At 32.5% G+C, this 23,888-nt stretch overlaps 2 protein-coding genes across 2 annotated transcripts; one reads left to right on the plus strand and one right to left on the minus strand.

Annotated features, from left to right (window-relative positions):
* Nucleotides 1-10,323: 10,323 nt before the first annotated feature.
* LOC120088073 (transcription factor GTE4-like) lies at nucleotides 10,324-16,784 on the plus strand. Its single transcript, XM_039045116.1, has 5 exons — nucleotides 10,324-12,721; nucleotides 12,816-12,855; nucleotides 12,944-13,045; nucleotides 13,135-13,205; nucleotides 16,370-16,784. Exons 1-4 carry the CDS (start codon nucleotides 11,003-11,005, stop codon nucleotides 13,191-13,193), a joined length of 1,920 nt encoding a protein of 639 aa, XP_038901044.1. The 5' UTR covers nucleotides 10,324-11,002; the 3' UTR covers nucleotides 13,194-13,205; nucleotides 16,370-16,784.
* An 828-nt stretch (nucleotides 16,785-17,612) lies between these two features.
* On the minus strand, nucleotides 17,613-19,599 carry LOC120088689 (seed biotin-containing protein SBP65). Its single transcript, XM_039046108.1, has one exon. The coding sequence runs from the start codon at nucleotides 19,239-19,241 to the stop codon at nucleotides 17,811-17,813; it is 1,431 nt and encodes a 476-aa protein (XP_038902036.1). The 5' UTR covers nucleotides 19,242-19,599; the 3' UTR covers nucleotides 17,613-17,810.
* Between the last annotated feature and the right edge of the window lie 4,289 nt (nucleotides 19,600-23,888).

Here is a 23,888-nt window from a genome sequence, read left to right on the forward strand (position 1 = left end):
AACATATAAGTTAAAAGAAAGGAATAAAAATTGAGAACACAAGAATTTATGTAGAAAACTCGTAACTCGGAGAAAAACTACAAACTAGAAAACATCCACATAAATTACTCAAGGACTCTCTTTGTAAGAAACTACAAACCTAACATTTGATAACACTTCATAGGGACAATGACCCTCCAATTAGTTTTGTCCAAAAGGCTTCATACCAATGAAGATAATTGTTCTCACTTATATACCTATGACCATCCTCTTATCTAATCAATGTGGGACTTTGATCACATTCCCAACATTTTCACCTCTTAATTTCTTGTTTGTTATATACTTTCTACCAATATTTTAAAAAAAATCAAGTCCGTTTTGAAATTTGTTAATAATTCAACTCTTTTATTCAAAAAATATGAAAATCGTAGATAGAAATTGAGAGAGAAAATATGTTTAATTTTCAAAAATAAATAACCAAATGATTATTAAAGAAGGTCGAATCTTTTAAACTTTACTTTCCCCTTCAAATTTCTATGTTATATTATCTATTTTTTATCAATATTTTTAAAAATCAAGTTAAGTTTTGAAAAGTAATTTTTGAAGATTAGATTTTTTTTTTTTTAAAATTTAAACTAAGAATTCAATTTTTTTTCAAAGAACAGGAAAACCATAGTAAGTAAATTAGAAGAAAACAAACATTAATTTTAAAAACTGGAAAATAAAGATTAAATGGTCACAAAATGGGTCTGAAAAATTTTATATTTTCCAATTTTGAGTCGAATTATAATTTCATGTACAATATTTTCTCGAAAGTTGGTGTGGTGTGATGACTAAATTTGAGTTTTTGATGTGCTATGAATCGATGACTAAATTATTAAAGGATAATATTCTTTTAATACTCTCATCGATGAATCAAAGAGTAAAACCAGAAAACTAGTTTATTAATATTAATCGGAGAAAATGATATAAATTTGTTTACACAAGACTTCATGTTCAAGTATATACTATATAAAATCACCACTAAATCTAAAAAATATTAATAAAATTATAAATAAAATATCAACATATAAGTAATTAAAATAATGTATATAATTTGATCATAGTTAAGTGAAAATAAATCTAATTTCAATTTACTAGAGGTATTTACCTGTTTTTATGTTTAAATTTAAAATTTACCAAACACTAACTTACTTCATATGACAATTGATTTTCCTAGAAACATGGTTATTATTAATTATTTTAAAATATACAACAATCTCAAACAGAGCTAAATGAAGGTTAAGTAAACATATGTGTTAAAATAACTCCTCATATTAAGCGTATCTTTTTCTTCTTTAATCAAAGAAAAATTTCAATGGTTTGGCCATACAAAGAGAATAAGTATTAATAAAATATTGGATTTTTTAGTATAACAACTACGTAGATGAAGTATTAAACTTTAAATCTCTAAGGAGGAAGGACCTGATAATTACCATTGCGGTGAACTCACATTGACAATAAAATATTAAAATATTCCGAACCCTTTTAACTTAAATTACAAATTATATATGTTTTTATTTCTGTAAAGTATGTGATAAAAGATTACAAAAAGTCATTGTTATATAAAATTTAAACGAACAACTATTATACTAACTTAAGTATTTTATTATAAGTTAATTTTTTAAAATTAAATTATTTAAAAAGCAAGATATTTTATTTAATCTAAATTATTTGTACGATTTTAAGAAAAACAATTTGTTATAAGGGTGCATAATCAGTCAAAAATTTAATTATGTACGATGAATAAATGTCAAAAGAAAAAAAATATAAAAAGACAAGATTTTAATTTAAAATTATTTAAAGAATATGACATATCCTATTTACAAAAGTTTAGTAATGGACAGTATATCGTGCAATCTAGCCATTTCTCATACTAGACTAAACTAGTAATCAACATGTCACACATGGACATTTAAATCACTTCATAGTCAAATACATAATTGGACCATTTTTTAAAATTAGTGTTTATGAATAAGACTTTAAATATGGAAAAATTATTCGAAGAGACTATTACATTATGATTGACAGTTTTGCATTGTTAGATGTATGAGAGAGAAACAATAAAAGTATTTCTAATTAATATCTCGTGGTTATTATTAAGAAATATACATATTTATGAATCTAGATCCAACCAAGAGTAAATTTATTATAGACCTAGAGAGCGTTGGTCCCACCACCTTAAAAGTCATTTTAATTATCAAAATAGCTATCTATATAGTGATTGGATGCTTTAACTCTTCTGCATAATTTCTTTATAAATTTTGTGTGTAATAAATTTATGAATTTGAATCCAAAGAATGCAACTACATCATTATAAACATTTTATTAAACTTATACATAATTTCTTTTCTCCAATTTGACATTGAACTTTAAAGAAAAGAAAAGTTAAAGCAACTTTTTGGATGGATTGAATTATAATGATATATAAACCTTGAAGACTCCTATAAATATCTAGAAGAAAACAGGATATACCAATCAGCCAAAACATTTCACCACCACCACCACCATCTTCTTCTTCTTGATCATATTCTTCCATATTTCTACTTCAACCTACAATTAATTTGTTCATAAATGGCTAGAGCTTCCGCTCCAACGATGTCGTCCCTGCTTCTCTTCTGTGCTTTCTTCTTCCTCTGCCTTAACTCTAATCAGGCCAGAGTTCTACACACAACCCATCTCATTGCTGCTGAAATTTCACCACAAACGGACCGATTTCTTCTTCATGAAGTCTTGGCCTTTCATCTTCACAAGCTTCACCCCCACCGTAGGCGGCGATCTCTCATCGGATCGGAGAGGCTCGTCCCCGGTGGACCTGACCCCGAACACCATGTTTGAATTAATGTCTCTCTGGTTTTCCCTACTCATAATAAAGGGCTTTGTTATATGTTTGTTCCCATGCAAACATTTTATCTTCTTTAATGGCCTTTGCTCCAAGAAATCTATAATTAAATTCTACCTCAAATTTCCAGTTCCATTTTTTTGGTGTCTTTTTTAGTTTATTTGGTTATGGTTGGAAATCCGATCAAAATGAAAGGTCATGGTAATAATACGAATGCAGAATAATATTAGATCTTTTGAGTGAAATTAATAATTTAAAAAAAAACATGAGGATTTGAGGAGCTTTTATATAATGGGTTTGAGATCACATGTTTATATATAATAAGCTAATTCCTATTTTCTAGTTACACTAAATAGACGATGATTATATACAACTTAGGGTTTATCTAATATAATACTTTATAATTTTTTTTTTACATGACAGCTTTTTATTGAGTGTTGTCTAGGCTACACAAAATATGAGTGCAACCCACCCAAGTTTTTTCCCAATAAATATGGTGTACAAGGTTTGAGCCTCTAACTTTAATATCTTTCTCTCCATGTATTTTTTTTTGCATGCAGAGCATTATTAAGAATATTATATGCACTGTTTTAAATATAGAAAACTACTAAAAATATTTTAAAATATAGCAAGATATCAGTATCTATTAGTGATAAAAGTGATAAATATTTATAGATATAAATGTCTATCGAACTTTATTAGAGTTTATCACATAGATGATAGTAGTCTATTAAGATTTATCAATGTCTATCATTGTTATACAGTGACATTTTGCTATATTTAAAAATATTTTAGTAATTTTATCATTTAAAATAATTAGCCATGTTATATTATATCAAACAAACATTCAAATTTTTATAATGTTTTTTTTTTTGTTTTAATGATATTAATAATATCTTTAGTTGGATATCAAATGCTGACGTCTCGTTGATTTTTTATTTTTAAAATTTTTATTGTTTTTCTCACAATTTTTTAAAATAATTTCTATCTTCCTTAAAGAAATATTTTGAATTAATAACCAAAACCCCAAAACGAAAAACTAGTTTTTATTAACATATGTTGTAGTTTTTAAAAACGAGCTTCAATTTAGAAAACACTCCTACAAAGCAGATTATAAATCAAATAAAGGTAGAAGTAATGTTTATAAACAATGTTTATAACCTTAATTTTAAAATATAAAAAAGCAAAAGATTAAGGCTTTTTTTAGTACAACTCCAGGGTGGGGAACTAAACTTCAATTTTTAGAAACGGAAGTCATATCAATATTACTAAGTCATGCTTACTTTGGCCAAAATATGCCTTTGATAATAACAACTTGGTTTTTTTTAAAAAAAAAAAAAATTAAGTCTATAAAAATACTATTCTCACCTATTAATTTCTTTGTTCTATATTGTCTAGAACTTATTAATACATGTTTGAGTTTAGCTCAGTGGTAATTGGCACAACCTTCTTCCTTTAAGGTTGGAAGTTTGATCTCTTATCCTTGTAATTGTTGTACTAAAAAATTGGGATCAAATTTTGAAAAATTAAAAAAAAAAAAAAAAAAACTTGTTTTTTTTTTTTCTAGTTTTAGAATTTGGTTAATAATTCAAAAGTTTATTTAGTAAAGGTAAAACAATTATTGAGAAATGTGGAGAAAAACAAGCACAAATTTTTAAAAACAAAAAACTAAGACCCTTTTCGATAATCATTTACTTTTTGGTTTTAGGTTTTTAAAATTAAGGCTATACACATCATTTTCACTTCCAAATTTCTTGCTCTATTATCTATCTTTTTATCATTATTTTAAAAAATCAAGTCAAGTTATGAAAACTAAAAAAGATAGTTTTTAAGAACTTGTTTTTGTTTTTAGAATTTAGCTAAAAATTTCACTCTTTGTGTAAGAAAAATGCAAAACATCGAAAGAAATTGAGAGGAAATAAACTTAATTTAAAAAAAAAAAAAAAACTAAAAACTAAATGTCAAATGGTTACCAAATGTAACCTAAAACCTTAAACAATTATCAAACAAGATGTGATTTTTGAACATAGAAGTGTTACGGATTAGCGTTTTTCATTTTTAGTTGTGATGTGTAAATTTAGTTTTTTTAGTAAATAAAAAATAGAGAATTCAAATTACAAATTTTTTGGTCGGTAATAAATATACCAATCGAAAGAACTATGCTCGCTTTGGCGTTCCATCTTTGTCCCTCTATCTTTTTGTTTTTTTTTTTATGCTAATTAAGGCAAGAACGAAAGTATCTAATTTAGATTATATAAATACAAATAAAGGAATTCAATCCTTAAACAAAAATATCCAACGTGAAAATGGGATGGAAGAAGACGTACGTAATCTAAAAACAAAAAGGCATATTCCACTCACTTACAAAGATTAATTCATTAATTAATTAAGATTAATAAAATATAATTAGTGGCTTCCACACCCTACTATTATACAATAAATACACACCACCATCTCTTCTCTTGTAATTTTGTAGATAGCCCATTGCACCTATAAGCTTCATGCATTATTTTAACTATTAATTTAGTTTAATCCCCAAATCAAGATTCGTTTTAATCATTCATTAGTGCAAAAGAATCATGGTGAGTGCTTCATTCTAAATTTGACCAACAACATTGTACTTTTGTGCATATATATTTTGTCTTATTTTATTTACTAAAGAATCCACATTTCCCTCTTTTAATTATAATTATTTTTCTTTATTTTAATAACACACAAGGAATGAGAGGAATCTACTTGGTTTCGCTTTTTATAGCTTTCTCATGTGTATTTAATATATATTTACTCCTTACATTTCATGCATGCTTACAAGTTACAATGCCCTTTCCTACAATATTTATTTACTTTTATTTATCAATTTGGTTTTGTTTGGTCATAGCAAAATTTTAGGTCTAACAAGTTGTTTGAAATGTTCCTTTTTTTTTTTTTTTTTAGTTAAACTAATATATCTAGACCTATTGAAATTAAATCTCTAATTTTTCAATTTAAGATTTACGTCTTAATAAGTAAGCCATACTCAAGTTGACATTTACTATCTAAACTTTGAATCTTGTTCTATTTTGATCCCTAAACCTTAAAAAGCGTATGTTTTAGTTCTTGAACTTTTAAAAAATGATTATTTTGATTTCTGTTATTAAGATTATATTAACTCTTTAAAGATAAAATACGTTTAAGGATGAAATTGCATCTACCATGGGTTGACCAAGACAAAGATGAAGTAAAATATCAACAATAAACGTGTTAAAATAGTGAACAACCAAAATATTTTATGCAAAATGAGTTGAGATCTTCCATAGAAAATTGTTTTGCCACCTAATTCAAAGTTGAAACCCTATTTTCTTTTTGCATGACTAGCTTATTTGATAGTCTAATCATAAAAAAAGACAAGTCATTTCACCATTATATTATGTTTAAGAGCTAACAAACTCTTAATAACAATGATCAAAATAAGTAATTTTCCAAAGTTCAGAGACTAAAATGAACATTTTTGAAAATTTAGAAACCAAAATATAACCAAATCCAAGGACCATTTAAACATTTACTTTAAATATTATGAATGAAAGCATTCAACAATTAATTTAGAATTTTTTAGGAAAATTATAAGTTTTGACTTATCTTTTCTCAAACTTTCTTGGCATCCTCTTAGTTTCTATTTCATTCCAATTTGATTGTTTTCTAAGTACTTCAGAAGTTGTTAATTTCAACATGTTAAAAGTTCGAATCTCGATCCTATTATTTAAACCTTTTTTTTTAAATATCCTATTGTTGATTGAATTTTTAGGTTTATTTGAAAACCTTTAACTCTTGAAAATTAGCTATTATCTTTTTTTTCCAGTTTAGTAAATGTGGTGGCGGGGAATTGAGATCCTTCAAATTTGAAGGGAGATAAAAAAAAAAAAAAAAAAAAAATATTTTACCAAGTCAACTGGCGATTGTGAGCATAACTTAACTTACATGAAATATCCACCTTGACTAAAGAAGTCAAATGCTCAACTTTTTCACTCACATATTAATGAACTAAAAAATTCATACTAAGTTGCTAAATTAGTCATATACTTGAGCAACGTTATTAAGCATATACGTTGAGTGAATATATATTGCACAATTAAATAATATGACTTAATTGTAAATATAGCAATCAAGTCCAAAATATTTGCAGATATAACACAATGCAAAAGAATCTGCAGATATAACAAAATTTAGATTTAGCTTTCGCCTATTAGTGATAGACCATATTGTTAGTAAAGATCTATCAGTGATAAACCATATAACAGTAGGACTCTAGCAATGATATAACCTATCACTGACTGGTTATGCTATATTTATAATTCTTTAAAAATGTTGCTGGATACTTAATTATTATCTCTAAAAGTGTTGTCCAAAGAAATTAGCTCGAGAAAATAATGGGGACGAGAAAACAATTTTCTTTTTGGGAGTTCAAAAGGGGAAAATTAAAAGGATATTGTCCTTTTAGAAACTATTTAGGAAAATATTGTTGTTTTCAAACTATTTGTAAAAATATTGTAGTTTTTTTTTTTATTTTTTTAAATAAGTCGAGGGTTCAAAATTCGACCTTCCCCTTTCGCTTTTCATTTGTAGGTCGAACTTTGAACGCTCGACCTTGCCCTTCTTAACATTATCATTCCGGAGACCTTCCTCTATCAAAAGATCGTATTTCTAAATTTTCATAAGGTCCACTGGAATTCCTTCCAAAACTTGTTGAATAATTTTTACGGATTCTGTCATCTCAGCAATTTTGACTAAATAACGAGCTAATGAATCTCCTTCTCTTTTGCCACTGAACTTCCCAATCAAATTCGTCATAACACTCATAATTATTTGATGTGTTAAAAATAATTTTGTATTAGGAGAGAACGAAAGAGGAAGAGTAAGAGAGAGAGCGAGACTATGAGGGAGAGCGAGATTTTGAGAGAGAGCAAGATTATGAGAGAGCGAGATTATGAGAGAGAGCAAGATTTTGAGAGAGGGCGAGATTGAGAGCGAGAGCTGTCTCTTATACACATCTAGATGTGTATAAGAGACAGGAGTAAGAAAGAGGAGGAAGAGTAAGAGAGAGAGCGAGATTAAGAGAGAGCAAGATTATGAGAGAGAGCGAGATTTGAGAGAGAGCGAGATTTTGAGAGAGAGCAAGATTATGAGAGAGCGAGAGTTTGAGAGCGAGAGCGAGATTTTGAGCGTGAGCGTGAGTGAGAGCAAGAGCTGGGATCTGTCTCTTATACACATCTAGATGTGTATAAGAGACAGGTACTAGCTAATTACAAATGTGGCTGTCTTAGTCACACAAAATGTGTCTCTCCACTAAATTTTTAAATTGATAATTTAGAATTTAAATTAACTAGATCAGTGATATAAAAATTAAATTGAATTAAAACAACATACCGAGAACCGTGGGCTCATCCAACTAACTGAGCGTCATTAACATGTTGTAGCTGTAGAGCCATTGTTGGAAATCACTCCCAAGCCATAATTGCAAAAGTATGAGAGGCCCAACTATCTCTCAAACCTCAGGTCTTGTTGCTTTGCATAGTTATCTATATAACCATGCCAAGCATGCTCCACTCCATGAATACCACCCCACATCATGGAGGTTAGCTAACAGTGGCAAGAACATCAAGTGAACAAAATGACTTGATTTATCTGAAAATAGACTTCCACCCACCATTTGTAGTATATATGCTCGCGCATATCTTATGACAGTTTCCTTGTTTGCATCATCTGTGAGCTCACGAAATTGTGTTCCTAACCATATTAAACTTAACCTCGATCCTTTAATCTTGTCGGCAGGTGGGGTGGCACCAAGGTACAGTTAACAAACTTCTAACCGGTGACCGGCTCACCGTCAACAGGTAACCCCAACAACACTTTTATGTCTTGTAGAGTAATAGTGCACTATCCAACAGACATATGGAATGTATATGTCTCGGGCCTCCATCTCTCGATCAAGGCTGTGATCAAATGCCAGTACAACTGAATAAATCCTAATCTGGCAACTCCATAGAATCCAGATGTGCGCAGTAGTGGTAGTATTCGAGGGTGGAGCGGGATAGTGCGTTGGAGAACTGCCTCTCGACACCTGCAAGATATTTCTCCAGTAGTATGATCTCGCCATACAACATATGATCAATGAATGGACTGGTGTACAAAACATCGAGATCAACAGGTCATGGGTTTAAAGCCATGATCTGAAAAAAAAAATATTTATTTCTCAATTAAAAAAAATATTTGTTTCTCAATTAGAAGAATAATGTATAACTTAATTAGAAGAATAATGTACAACTTAATTAAAAGAATAATGTACAAGTTAATTAGAAGAATAATGTACAACTTAATTAAAAGAATAATGTACAACTTAATTAAAAGAATAATGTACAAGTTAATTAAAAGAATAATGTACAACTTTATAATAAAAAAAATTGAATGTACAATAAATTTATTTACTTTCATAGAATATATTATAATATATATACACATGGACCAATGAGAAAAAAAGCTAATAATCATTAATGAAAAAATAACAACAATAACATAATTTTGAATTGTAAGAGAGAGTGAGATTGTAAGAGAGAGCGAGATTGTAAGAGAAAGTAAGATTGGGAGCGAGATTGTATGAGAGAGCGAGATTGTGAGAGAGAGCGAGATTGAGAGCGAGATTGTAGGAGAGAGCGAGATAGTCTTCACTTTATTTACAAACTGTCTTCCTAGCGATGCTCACGAGATTCAGCCCACATTTCTAGCGAGATTCCCTTCTAGAGCGAGATCCCCATCACAAAATTAGCAAGATTTCCTTCTAGAGCGAGATCTTTAAGCATTTCTTTAACAAACTGTCTTCCTAGCGATGCTCACGAGATTCAACCCACATTTCTAGCGAGATTCCCTTCTAGAGTGAGATCCCCATCACAAAATTAGCGAGATTTCCTTCTAGAACGAGATCCTCATCACAAAATTAGCTTCACTCACTTATCTTCTTTGTCGATGGTTGAAGTTTCGACTTATGTATGTCAAAATTTCAACATTCAACAACCTAATATACAAAATTAGCGAGATCCTCATCACAAAATTAGCGAGATTTTCTTTTCCTTGTAAAGGGTTGAAGTTTCGACAACCCTAATTGTTTCCAAGTTTTTCTTTGTTTGTCGAGTTCTCAACGTTCGACCTCTACATTAGTCGAATCCTCAACCCTCGAACTCCCAAAACAACAATATTTCTCTAATAAGTTTCAAAACAATAATATTTCTCTAATAAGTTTTGAAAACAACAATATTAATATTAAAGGTCCGTTCAAAAGACTATAGGAAATATCAACTATCAAAATAATAATTTTTAACTTATGGAATAAGTGGGGTTTGGGCCGAAGTTTGGGCTCGGGCTTGGGTTTGGGCTTGTTATTTATGCCCTAAGATTCTCGCCGTAACCGACGGAGGCATTTAAACGGCAAATTCCTTCGTTCCGTAGCTTCAAGACATAATCTTCTTCCTTTTTTCAAAATACTCGACGCGCACTACTTACCAAATCCTTTGAAAATTCATAAACCAGTCCCCGCCATCATTTCACCTCCATCAATTCTCCACGCCGTTCATTTCACGCGCCGGAATATTTCTTCCCCATTCGGTCGTGCGTTACACTTCCCATAGTAACGTGTAAACTTCGTACGACCCTTCCGATGCTGTCCTTACGCGTCATATAACACGCTGCGGCCACGATCATCGTTTCAGCCGTACACCTGTAACTTGACGACGTCCAGAGGCGGTGAATTCTAGACACCGGCTGGTATTTTTCTTCTCGACAACGGAGCCAGATCTGGCCGGAAGTTTGGTTTCTCCGACCTGCAAACCCTAACGTTTTCTGCCGTTCGACCTCTTTTTTCGATACGGTGATATTGGATCGTTTGTGAACCCTAGAAATCGGTTTGTTTGATTTATATATAAATTTTGTTTGGTTTAATTTGGTGAACGGCGTCGGCGTCGGCGTTTAATTTCTTGGAGATTTGAGTTTCTTGGGGTGCTTTGTTTTATTATTATTTTTATTTTTTTGTTTGGGTGAAGAGAAACCCTAGATACGGATATTTTGAATTTCTGAGGATAGAAAGAGGGTTTTAGGGTTTTGGGTATTTTGATTATTTGTATGGCTTCAGCGCCTATAGCTGGAGGAGAAGATGAAGGTAGAATTAATCAGAGGTATTCAGAGTATAAGGTTTACAGAAGGAAAACGTTCAGAGGTGTGAAGAACCAGGATACGGCTAGTGTTACCCCCAGCATCACTGTATCTACCACCACCACCGACAAGGATCCGATCATTAGGAATGGGAATACCATCGCTGCCACACTCAGCAACGTTAAAGACTTCAATAACAATTCAGACCAGGCAGTGCCGCATTCATCAGAACCATCAGAAGATGCCAATCTGTCTCAGCAGCAGCCTTTACCGATCGCTGCCTCTGACGGTGAGGATTTGACGAGGCTTGATGGACAGGCATCTGTTGGGCCGACTGTGGAGGCTACTCAGGACCTGCCTTCTGTTAATGGCGGGGTTATTAAGACGGGTTTCGACGATCAGAATCGGGTTGACAGTGCATCAAAGCCGAAACAGGAAATGCAAGAGCTTCGGCGGAAATTTGAGAGTGAGCTTGACATTGTGAGAAATTTGGTTAAGAGGATTGAAGCCATACAGGGCCAGTTAAATAATGGGCATAGCCATTCTTACGTTTCAACAATGGAAATAGCTGATATTGGTCGTGCAGCATATCCTGTACATTCGGAAGTTGGTTCTGTTGGTGTTCCTACGGATAATTCCAGGATACTGCGTCAGTTAAGCTTATCGGGTCTGGAGAATGGTAAAGGGGTGCATGATTTCATGGAAAGGGAGAAGAGGACACCGAAAGCAAATCAGTTTTATAGAAATTCAGAATTCTTGCTTGCAAAAGATAGGATTCCTCCAGCTGAGAGCAATAAGAAGTCTAAATTAAATGGCAAAAAGCGGAGTAGACAAAGATTTAATCATGGTTTTGGTATGGGTACTAAGACCTTCAATGCTTGTGTTTCTCTTCTTGAGAAATTGATGAAGCACAAGCATGGTTGGGTGTTTAATACTCCAGTCGATGTAGAGGGACTTTGTTTGCACGATTATTATAGCATTATCAGACATCCAATGGACCTGGGTACTGTGAAAACGAGGCTAAACAAGAACTGGTATAAGTCCCCAAAAGAATTTGCAGAGGACGTGAGACTTACTTTTCACAATGCCATGACTTATAATCCAAAAGGGCAAGACGTACACATAATGGCGGAACAGTTACTGAAAATCTTTGAGGACCGGTGGGTCGTAATTGAATCAAATTATTATCAGGAGATGAGATTGGGAATGGAATTTGGGGCTACTCTTACATCTTCTAATTCAGGCAGAGGCCATCCCAGACCAGTTCCTCTTGACATGAGAAAGATTCTGCGAAGGTCAGAGTCATTGATAAACCCAGCCGATTCCAAAATGCAACCAATGAGTGTGACTCCATCAGCACGGACACCTTCACTGAAGAAACCTAAGGCAAAAGATGTCTTCAAAAGGGATATGACTTACAATGAAAAGAAAAAGCTCAGTACGAACCTTCAGAATTTGCCCTCTGAGAAGCTAGATGCCATTCTACAGATAATAAAAAAGAGAAACTTTGAACTTCTCCAACAAGATGATGAAATAGAAGTGGACATAGATAGTGTTGATACCGAAACTCTGTGGGAGCTTGATAGACTTGTTACGAATTACAGGAAGAGTTTGAGCAAGAATAAGAGGAAGGCTGAACTCGCCCTTTTGAAGGCTCGAGCAGAAGCCGAGCGTAATGACCAAGAGAAGGTAAGCCCTGCATGTAATTCTTAAATTTCATTTCTTTTAATTGAAATCATCAACTTCTATTTGCTTAGTAACGCTCTGCATCTGTCTTGTATAGGGCCCAAATGGTTCGAGGTTACTCAGAGAAACTAGAGCGGGTAAGTCTTTCAACAGAGTTTGGTGGGTGTTACTTTCTTTAATTGTTCAGTGAACATCGTAACTAAACTTTATGTTATTCTTATGCAGATGAAAATAGTCTTTCCTCTTCCTCACCCACCCGAAGGAATCATTCGAGTAAGTCCAGTAGCTCAAGTAGCTCTAGCAGCGATTCTGGATCTTCTTCTAGTGGTAAGTAGTTAGATGTTCTTATAAAATTGTTTTATCGTTCATTTTGTTGAGAATTTATTTTACCGTTCTTTTCCATTTTCATGTTGCAGATTCTGATAGTGACAGCTCTTCAGCATCAGGATCTGATGCAGGATCACCAATGCATTGATTTTCTATTCAGGTAATAATTCATGGAGCTAAGTTTATACATTCAATGATATATATTTGACGTGCATATGTTATGCTTCCAAGTTATCATTATTTCAACAATTTCACTTCGTGTTGACGATTTTGAATGACTATGTATACATAATCATTATCTAAGATCGGTCCCTTTATATATTAGGTTGAATTATGTAGAATCCCGAGGTCAGTTTTCAATTATCTTCCTAGACATATTTTTTTATCTCTAAAATTTAGATTTCGTTCCAAAAAAATTCCCTAGTACTTTGAAATTATTCATACAAGTATATTTTCCTTTAAAACAAAGTATGAAAATTGACGTGACAGTTGATGTATACAAATTAGAAGACATATGCTATATTGTTTGCAACTATATAGAAGATAAGATCGGTGTTTCATCCCAAAAAGACTTTGTTTAAAGCATTTATATTAATAAAGTTTTTTCAATTAGTTGCACGTCAATTTAGTGGATGATGTTGCAAATAATGTCATGTATACTAATGTTTACACATTAGCCTCCCGTTTCCATCTTATTTTAACGAAAAACACTCAGGTGTTTCTTTAAAAACAATTTCAAGTCCAAGGGTAAAAATTAACTTTTCAAGTGTCAATATATTAACACGGTGGACAGTTTTATGAAACTTGATTTAAACCCTAGAGGGATTGAAGTGTAACTTTTGAAATTATAGAGACCAAATTGAAAATAAAACTCAAACAATATAGGACTAATTGGAACTTTAAGAACTATACAGGAGCAGACTGAAACTATATCCAAACTATGGGGATTCAAATTTATCAAATTTGTAAAGTAACCTTAAAATTGATTAAATTTATGTCTGGTGTGGTTGTTATATATATATATAGATAAGTTACAAGACTTATTGTGCATTGGGATATACGATATTTCTGTGGTGTATTTTAGCTTGTGCCTATGCTCGCATTAGACTACTTCTGTTGAATCTTATCTGTGGGCTGTCGGAATCACTGATTAGATTTTTATGTCGAAATAATGTTGTATATGTGTGTGTTTTTTTTTCCTTCTAATCAATAAATGACTTTAACTTAATCCATGAATATAAAACAAAATGGTCTGGTAGACAGCCTTCGCACAGGTGAAAGAAGAATAACCAACAAAAAAGGGAAAACAGCTGGCATCAAAAGAAGAAGGCCACTAAAAAACATACCATAACGGCATGCTTAAGTTACTAACCAGCCAAAAACAAACGGAAAGCCAAAAGAACTCCCAACAAAGTAAAGAACTCCCAACAAAGTAAAGAACTCAAGCAATGAAGAGGCTAACCAAAAAACCAGTCGGAAACAATTTGAACGAAGTAATTTGACAAGTCCGTATCATCAAGGTGATGGTGAGGGAAGTTATTTGAATTTCCTTTAGAAATTCCATTTGCAACACCATCTTTATCAAGAGAAGGAATACAATCCTCATCCTCAATAAAAAAGAACTAAAGCCTTTTTCAAGATAGCTATTCAAACAATCCGCCTTGGAATCCTGAGTTATATTTTCCCATTCATCAAATTGAGAAGTGCTTTAATACCACTGATGCCATCTTCATTTTCCTGCAAAGAAACAACTTCCAAAAGAGAATTTTAAAAAATAAACTGATCATTATAGAGTGTGCCACCTTAGGGACAAGCTACCACCGAGAAGACCACCATTTTAAGTAGAATTTGAATTTAACATCCCAATTTAAGCAAGAATCGAACCATTGAAGCAAGGAGAGGAAGATCTCTCTCTCTCTCTTTTTTTTTTTTTTAAATATATATAGAAGTTACATAGCAAGAACATCGGCATGCAGTGTCTTTTAAGTTGTGCCCATTCATGCTCCACTGGACTTCTGAATTCAGTCTCCATTTATTAGATTTTTGTGTAAAATTTACTTATCAGCGGCGTCAAAAGATAATGTGCAATTAGCTTTTTATGTCTCTGTGATGTAAATTTTGTCTTGATTGTGTACTTATTTAGTTGCAATTTTTATAACTTTCAAAATCCCTGCGTTTATATCAATGATTAATATTGAACTGCTGAGGAGTCGAATCATAGCTTCATTTGTATAATATCTATATCTTGAGGGTATTGTTATGCGCGTTTATGTGCCTGAGACAACATTCACTTGAGATTGTAGAGTTCCTTCTTGGATTTTTAAACTCATCACTGGCTCCTACTATTGCGTTTCTGGAGGAAAATGTTTCTTGATGTGACTTCCTTTCCATTTTACTTTTTGTTTCAATACATACTGTTTTTTAGGTTTAAATCTCATTTTGTTCTTGACCTTTCTAGATTTTTTATTTTTTATTTGTCTTAACTTTCAACCTACCTGTTTTTTTAAAGCCTCGTGATAATCATGAGTTTTCCCCAAGTTTTAGGACTAAAACAGAGAGTTCGGTTTTCAGTATAGTCTAGCCTAGAAGTTTGGAAACTAAAGTGGAATAAACTTGGAGCTTCAGAGGACTAAAATATATATTTTAAAAGCTCAAGATAAAAATTCCACGAAATCGTATCTTATATATAAAAAAAAAGCTCAAGATAAAAATAGAATTAACCGCGCCTAATACCATTTTTTAATATTTATTAAATTGAATAATAAAAAAAAGATGCTCCGTTTTGTTGTGCTGTGATTGATTCGTGTTTCTTACCTATATTTTTTTGCTAAGTAATCCGTCTACTGTTATTTAGTAAAGATTACAATGAAGTGAAGTGTCTATCTCAATTAATAAGCCCTCTCATGCTAACGTTTTTATTTTTAGCTTTTGAAATTGCCTCTCAATTTTCTTATTATAGTTTTTACTGTAAAGAGATGAATTCTTGGTCAAATTTCAAAGAGACAGGTTTAACTACTTTTGTTTTTTGTTTTGTTTTTATTTTTATTTTGTTTTCCCTTCCTTTTTTATTACTTTTCAGGACTTAGTTTGATTTTTTAAAAACACAACTAACAAGTGAATAACAACACTAGTAAACTAGTTTTAGTGTTTATAATGTAAAAAGATCAAAGAGGCATAAGTAATTGATTGAGGTTTCAATGTGAAATAGCAGCCTGGCAATGGAAATTCATCCGTAACAGCTTCTATTTAGTGTATTACTTTAGTTTATAACAACACGATAGATTTTACAGCATTGTTATTCTAAAAATTCTGCGTCACCTTCAGGTTGAATAACGCTTGCTCAAGATATTTATGGATTCTGCAATTGGTGTACAGTGAAGACATTCCAAAGGGCCATCGAGTAGTCCTGTTTTGAAAGCCAACCTTTTGGTGGACGATTAGATGGTAGTAGATGTAGTTGTAATAATTTTGTAACATATGGATAGAGTTTTGATTAGAAATTAGATGTTTGTAGTTTTGTCGTACAGAATATGCATATTGCTTCCATTACTCATGCAGATCTCAGCATGTGACATTCTACACCTTTTGTTTTTCTAGCAGAATTGTAGTTACCTTCAAGAGTTTTGAACTGTCAAATCTCTGCAGCATTTGTAGTTTTTTCATTTTTAAGAAAATAAAAGCCTCGAAGCAATATGATGATAACACAGAAAATGTGTTACAAGTTTTATTTGTTTTTGTGTAGTTTTGAGTTTCTGTTCACCTCTTCCTTGTATTTGAATAAAACTATCATGTATGTTCGTTGCAAGTGCAAGTAAGAGATTAAAGAGTTACATTACAACGTTGCAACATTTATGTATGACAGATACAGAAATAAGATAGGTTAAAAATCTCTTAATCCAAAGATTTTGTATACACCGATAAATTAATTAAAGATTCAATAACAGAGATTGACATTTAGTTTTTTATGATTATTTAATTTTTTTTAATCATTTTTTCATGTTAGAATAAATTTGATCAGAAACTAAAATCGCTAGAAAATAAAGATCAATGACTAAACATTCTGGAGTCTTTTTATCTACAACAGGGTTCACTCTGAGGATGATTTGATTTGCTAAACCTGAAAATTCATGGCGAATTTGTAATTTCTGGTCGGTTTTATTATATACTGTGTTTGAAGGTGTTTGAAGGTGTCCCCAAAATCAATAAATGATATAATAGAAAAGGAAAATCCATCCCAAAATCAAGTCACCAATTAACGTCTCCTCATGTCTCACAACAGCCCATCTGCCCCATCTCCATCATACTTAGCCGAGTAAAACTATTAGCTGTTCTATGTCAGTCAACTGCCCAACACTATTATCGACAAAATCCCTTCTCTCCCAAAGCTTTTTGCTGTTATATAACCACCCCCCACACCATCCTAAAAGTTAAATCTTCTCTTCTTCTTTCTAGGGAAGACACTTAGCAATAAATCACCTCACAGTTGCAAATACGACGCACAGAAAGAAATGGTAAAGCTACAATACTGTACCCACTTAACACCTTTGCATCCTTGAAGATTTGGACATATTTGGAAGAGCAGAGTACAATACTAGTGCTCTTTACTTCATATGAAACTCCAACTTTACACCATTGTACAACATAACAAAACAATTTATCCAACTCAAAAAACACAAGAAAAAGCAACACACAAACTTTATTCACCCCTCGTAAACAAAAACTTCAAAACACATGATAATCCTTTAAAACACTTTTTAAATTTTTATCAGCCTCTGTATTCCTTCCTTGTAGCAGTTTGATATTGCGCTTCCTTTCCCTCTCCCTCTTCCTGCCCAATCTCAAAGCCTAATGTGCTCTGTTTTCCACTTTCATCACCACCCCCAATCACCATCTCTTTAGTTGTTTGTGCAATCTCATATATCGTCTCTCCGATTGCCCCCAATATCCCACCATCATCGACTCTGTTCTCATTTCCTCTTCCTTCTCCTCTTTCCTTCACTTCTTTCCCCCTTTCAAAAGTTTCTTTGGTTCTCTCATACATGGATTCTTTCTCACCTGTCTTGTACATGGCTTCTCTCTCTGCTTCTTCTTTCTTCCTAGCTGTGTAGTCCTTCATACTCTCCCCTGTTGTTTCAGCTACATTCTTTGCAGCAGACAATGGCTTGGCTGCTATGGCTCCAGCATACTCTGCAGCTCCCTTCACGAGCCTTGCCGCTGCTTTGGTCCCTTCCACTGCTGTGTCGCATGAGTAATGAGCCGTGCTCCACCCTGCAACCACTGCCTTATCCTTCAAATCCTCTGCTGCTTTCCCTGCATATTCAGCTGCAACTTTCCCACTTTCTAGTGCAACATCTTTAGCCGCAACTGCCTTCTCTCCAAGGTAATGAGCTGTTGTTTGTCCTGCAGAGACTGTCATGTCCTTGGCTTCCACTGCCTTTTGAACTGTGTAATCTTTGGCCTTCTCTGCTATTGGTACGGTGTAATCTTTTGCTGTCTTGGCTGCACTTGTTAGTGTCTCTTTCACTGTCTCTAAACCTGTTCGTTCACCACCTCCTTCAACTGTATCCTCTTCACCTTCTTCTGTTTCTCTCTGTTCTGATTCCTCTGTTCTGCCCCCGACTCCTTGGTTGAGTGATTCTTTGTTGGCTTTGTCATAGCGTTCCTTTGCAGCCCTTATTGCCTCATTCGATTTCTCCTGTGCTATAGCTCTGAAATTTGAAATTTCTTCGAGAGATGGTTGATTTTGACGAGTCTCGATCTCACCTTTTTTCCCTTTTGCCTGTTCTGAATCCCTCTGTTTTTGTACTCCCTGTTCTTCCCTTATTCTAGACTCTCTCTGCTCATTCTCACGAGCTTGTCTCTGCCTTTCATTCTCAGTATCAGTCTCTCTCTTGTCTCTTACTTTTTCAGCAAGAGACTCAAATTGAGTAGCCAATTCTCGAGTCTCATCTGGCTTTCCACCTCCACTTTCAATTCTCCGTCTCTCCTCCTCTCTTCCTGGGAGTTCCCCTTTAGCAATGCTGGTACCATGCGCCTCTTTTCTCTGTTTTTCCTCTGTTTTTTCTGGAATTGGAGCTTTCCCTTGCACTGCAATGGCCTCAAAATGGCTTGTTAACTGTGGAACTCTTTCTTTCTCCACCTCAATCTCTCTTTCCTTTGTAGTGTTGTCTCTACGGCTTAGTTGCTCGGATGCCATGTTTTCTGTTTGCGGGGGTTTGTATTGGAAGAAGATTTTGATGTAGAGAAATGGAAGGGTATGGATATTGATGTTAAATAAGAGAGAGAGGCGGTTTTTAGAAGAGAGGAGTTTGCATTGGAGGTGGACATGTGGGAGTTAATAGCCAGGTGGAATGGAAGTAGAGGAGTACGGGAGGTGAGTAAGCTACTCAGTGGCAGGTTTTTCTACCCATCGTTGACAGGTGGAGTTTTTGTTCATTTGGCACGTTTCATTTTAGGATAGAATTTTATGAGAACCTCTGTTTTTGTTTCTAGGATTTTCATCATTTTCTTCTTTCAACTTCATTCTTACAGCCCCATGTTTCTTTTTATCCTTTTTGTTGCAAGGATTGCTTAGAGGGGAAGGCTATGTGGTAGAAAAGTTGACCATGGTGATCGGAGTTTTGTTTTGTGTCGGTTTCTAACTTGCTTTTTTGATGTAGACCACCCGTACGCCGTCGAATGTCCGACATTAAAGATCAGTTTTATAGGGATGTTTAATCTATCATTTGAAACGGCTTCATAATCTTGTAAAAGAAAAAAAAAATGTGAAATAAAGTTTACATTTTTTAAGAATTCCTCTACTTCTACATAGGTAAAAAGTAGACATTGAAGCAAGAGATTAAAGGTGGTAGATGTATTTATAAATTTAATTTTAAAAAATTAAATAAAAAATGAATTAGTTATTATAATGGTCTAAATAACTCTTCATACTAAATAAATCTACTCTCTGATAAGTGAGAATTATAAGAGAGAATATATTCACACTAAACTTAATCTGAATCACAAAAGTAGAAGTGTTGTTATTTTACTTCTAGTTCAATTTTTGCTACACGTTGTAAAAATCTTCATGAACTTACTATTGATTTTAATTAAACAAAGTTTTACCTAAAAAATAAGTTTTAACATTGTACAAATTAACTATTGAATGATTTATAAATTTTGGAGAACAAAAAAGGTGTTAAATGTATGGATGAAGATTTATAATTGTATCAAAACTTTTAAAGGTGAATTAATATTGATATTTTATCATGTTTTTTTTTTCTTAAGAGTGCATCAACTTCCGCAATGTTTTCATCTTCCCTTCATCGTCTATTTTCTCCTTCCTAACATCTTAGTGCGAAATATGTTCTTTGCTAATTTGGTAAGACTAGAAAAGATTTTGCTTAATTTTTTTTAACACAAATTTATCTATTCGGTGAAAAATTATTACGTAATTCGTCTTAAATGGTTAGAAATATAGAGAAAGAGGATGGAAAATTGCCCATTTGGTTTGATCCAAAATCTGAAAAGTATTTAAACGTAAAGAAAGGGATGCATAGATGATTTTGAAAGAAAATTCTAGTAAATGATTTGAATTGTTTTACTCCTGAAAGGTTAAAAGATTTAATTACACAATTACAAGTTTGTGTGAATTAACATTTTTCAAATAGAATTTAAAGATATAGATTAATATTATTTCACAAATTTAAAGTATTTTAATTGATATAATTATTAGTTTAGAGTTTTGATTGATACAATATCAAAGTTTACACTTACAAATGGAATTTTCTTTTCAAATATTTTCCCTCAAAGGAATATCTAAAGTTTGAATGGTTCGTTCATATTAAAAATAAGAGCATTTAGTTTTTAAGATTTTAAAATATATATAGTCTTAGTCTCCAAATTTACAAGAATAGGATTAAGATGTCTCTTGAAAGAATTCTTTTATTTTTATAATGATAAACGATATTTTAAATTAGAAAAATAAATCTAGAAAATATATTTTCTTCTCTTTATTGAGTTTTATGTTCTAAAACTCGTAGATAGTAAGTGTTGTTAATTGACCGTCATCAATAAAGAATTATAGATGTTAATTCAATAAATGTTATTGTGTTGTTTTCTATGTCTTAACAACCCTAAATCCACTAAACTAATATCCAAGATTGGCTTATGAGTCTTGAACTGTATGTGGAGATATATAGGTATCAATGTTCAAGATACAACCTAAGAAGTCTATAGTATAGAGATAAAGTTGGGTATCTTATCCTGGTAACACTATAGATATGACCCACTTTGTATTTGATACAAACGCAATGATCCAATACGTTTGTGTAGGTGACATGCGAGTGAGGGTATCTTATGCGACAAGTTTGCATAAGATCGGACTGCAAAATAGTAACCACTAGATTTCTAGTGGTTATGCGACAAGTTTGCACAGTTGACTAGTTAGATTTCTATTTTACTAGGATGGCCTAGGTAACTTAGTTTTAATACTGAGTATATTATGAACTTCTATTCACGAGAGATTGTCCTTTGATTTGTATGGATGAGAGTGGTCAGATTGCCGACTCAATAAGTCTACCATTTTGGGGCAAAGACCAAGTGGGAAGCTGAGAAAAAAAATAATACAAGATGGAATTCACTCCTTCCCGTCTTCAGGGTAAGTAAATGAATGTTCCCTTAAGTAGTATCTCTGGGATTTAAACAAAGGCCCTACCCTCTCATTGGCCCAAGAGGGGTTTCTGTTTATTAGTTGGACCATAAATAGATTGTTCATTAGAGAAACATTGGTACTTAAGAAGTTAGAAGTAACCCAAAGGTAAAAGAGTAATTTGATCCAACTGGAGTTACGAACAATCGTGAAGGACTAACTTGTTGTTATTAGTCTATATCCGTGGACAAAGAAATATATTTGTAGTGAGAAGAATGTAATTGTGAGTCTTTAGTAGAGTGTATACCACAGTTGACGAATATTGATTAACTTCGTTAATGAATTTAGCCAATTAATCTCATATCGTTAGAACCTATGATCTACAGGCCCACTAGGTCCCCTTGTTAGTTCACTAAAGGATATTAAAGAGGAATGATTTGGATTATTAAAATCAATTTGAGGAAAATAGTTTATTAATAAAATTAATATGTAATTGATTATGAATGTGATCTATAATTCAAATTAAGTTGGAAAGAAACATTTGAATGAGATTCAAATAATTAATTCAAATGAATTAGATTCACAAAGAATTAATAATAAATAGAGAGGTGTTGCACATAAACATACAATGTTTATGATAATTAAATATATATATGTTAAATTGGATTTAATATATAAATAGTTATTTAATTAATGTGCTAATTAATTAAATAAGTGTTATTTAATTAATTGTGCACAAGGAAAAATTGGAAAAAGACTTGGAGAAGAGAGTTGACCCTTCTCTATATAAAATCTTCCTTAGGACCCTTTTGGAAAAAGCATTGATTGTGCAAATTTTTCCCTAAACCACAAAAAGAATTCTCTCTACTCTCCCAAAGGTTTTTCCTCCTTACCCTCTTCCAATAGTTGGATACCGCCTATCTTTCTTTTAGAATCCTTGAGAATAACAAGGTTATTCTCGTGGTCGTGTGTAAGATTGTTCAAGGAGACGTTCGTGTTCAAGATCGTTGGAGGAGTTTTTCGTTGGAATATCGAGAGGATTTTTCTAGGAGCTTGGGAATCTACAAAGGAGAGAATGGTTCTTTCCTTTCTCTAAAGCATGCTATTTCACATGTTTATTTTACACATATTCTGTTTTAGTACACTGATTTTGTTTATGTAAAAATCGATTTGTGGGATGCAAGGCATTCATATACTTCCGCTCGAGATTCGAATCCCATCAATTGGTATCCGAGGCCAATTTCTTGCATTTTTGTTCTTTGTATTTTTTGAAACAAAAATCAGTTTATTAAATCTGCATTTTGATTAAATGTTTGAAGATTAGATGTCTTCGATTTTGGCACTTAGATTATTTTTAATATGATTAAAATGTAAGGGTCCGTTGTATTTTTTGGACAAATTTAATTCTTGTTTAGTTCATAAGTCCGTATCGATCGATGGAGCAACTGTTCCTGGAGAGATCAGAAGAAAAAGAGGTTTTGGGGTAAGTTCGGAGACGAAAACGCGCAAAACAGAGGTATTCTGACTTTTAGCGTTGCGACGCTGCTATTGCAGCATTGCAACACTGAAAGGCAAGATGGTACGACGCAACATATGGAATTCTTAGCGTCGCGACGCTGCCCCTTGGCGTTGCGATGCTACAAACTTCGATGTAACTGTGGTGCGCGATGAGTGATGCAAATGTTGAAGCATTTAACCAAAATTTTCTTTTGTATTTAATTAATATTAATTAATTAGATTGATATAATAATTATATTAATTTAATTAATTATTTTTGCATTAAGGTGCCAAAATTGTTCAAATTTTTGCTAGTTAAATTAATTTAATTATATATTGGATGTATGTTTAGATTAATTTTTGAATTCATATTACATATTGTATGTCGTATAGATTCAAAATACCCACCTTAGAATAAACATGTACATGCATCATAATTAATATAAGGGTTATATTTTATGGATGCATGATTAAATTAGCATGCTCATGCATCGTGATATAAGTGTTATATTATAATGATGTGTGATTACACTAACCATGTCCATGCATCATGCCATATTAAAATTGTTATAATATATAGTGGAATAATGTATGTGAATGCTTGATTTTCATGTATGATTTATATAAGTATTCTATTTATCAAATGAAAATGAAATTTACATTGAGCATGACATTACTTACATAAATATAATTGTTGTATTTAATCAATGTCGTTAG

This window comes from Benincasa hispida, chromosome 10 (genome assembly GCF_009727055.1).
Source record: "Benincasa hispida cultivar B227 chromosome 10, ASM972705v1, whole genome shotgun sequence".
In the NCBI taxonomy this organism is placed as follows: Eukaryota; Viridiplantae; Streptophyta; class Magnoliopsida; order Cucurbitales; family Cucurbitaceae; genus Benincasa; species Benincasa hispida.

Excerpts from the sequence above, each read along its gene's own strand:
- LOC120088689 (XM_039046108.1), bottom strand. The coding sequence starts at position 19,241 with ATGGCATCCGAGCAACTAAGCCGTAGAGACAACACTACAAAGGAAAGA.
- LOC120088073 (XM_039045116.1), top strand. The coding sequence starts at position 11,003 with ATGGCTTCAGCGCCTATAGCTGGAGGAGAAGATGAAGGTAGAATTAAT. Across the intron at positions 12,722-12,815 it reads AGCGTAATGACCAAGAGAAG|GGCCCAAATGGTTCGAGGTT; the intron begins GTAAGCCCTGCA and ends TGTCTTGTATAG. Across the intron at positions 12,856-12,943 it reads ACTCAGAGAAACTAGAGCGG|ATGAAAATAGTCTTTCCTCT; the intron begins GTAAGTCTTTCA and ends ATTCTTATGCAG.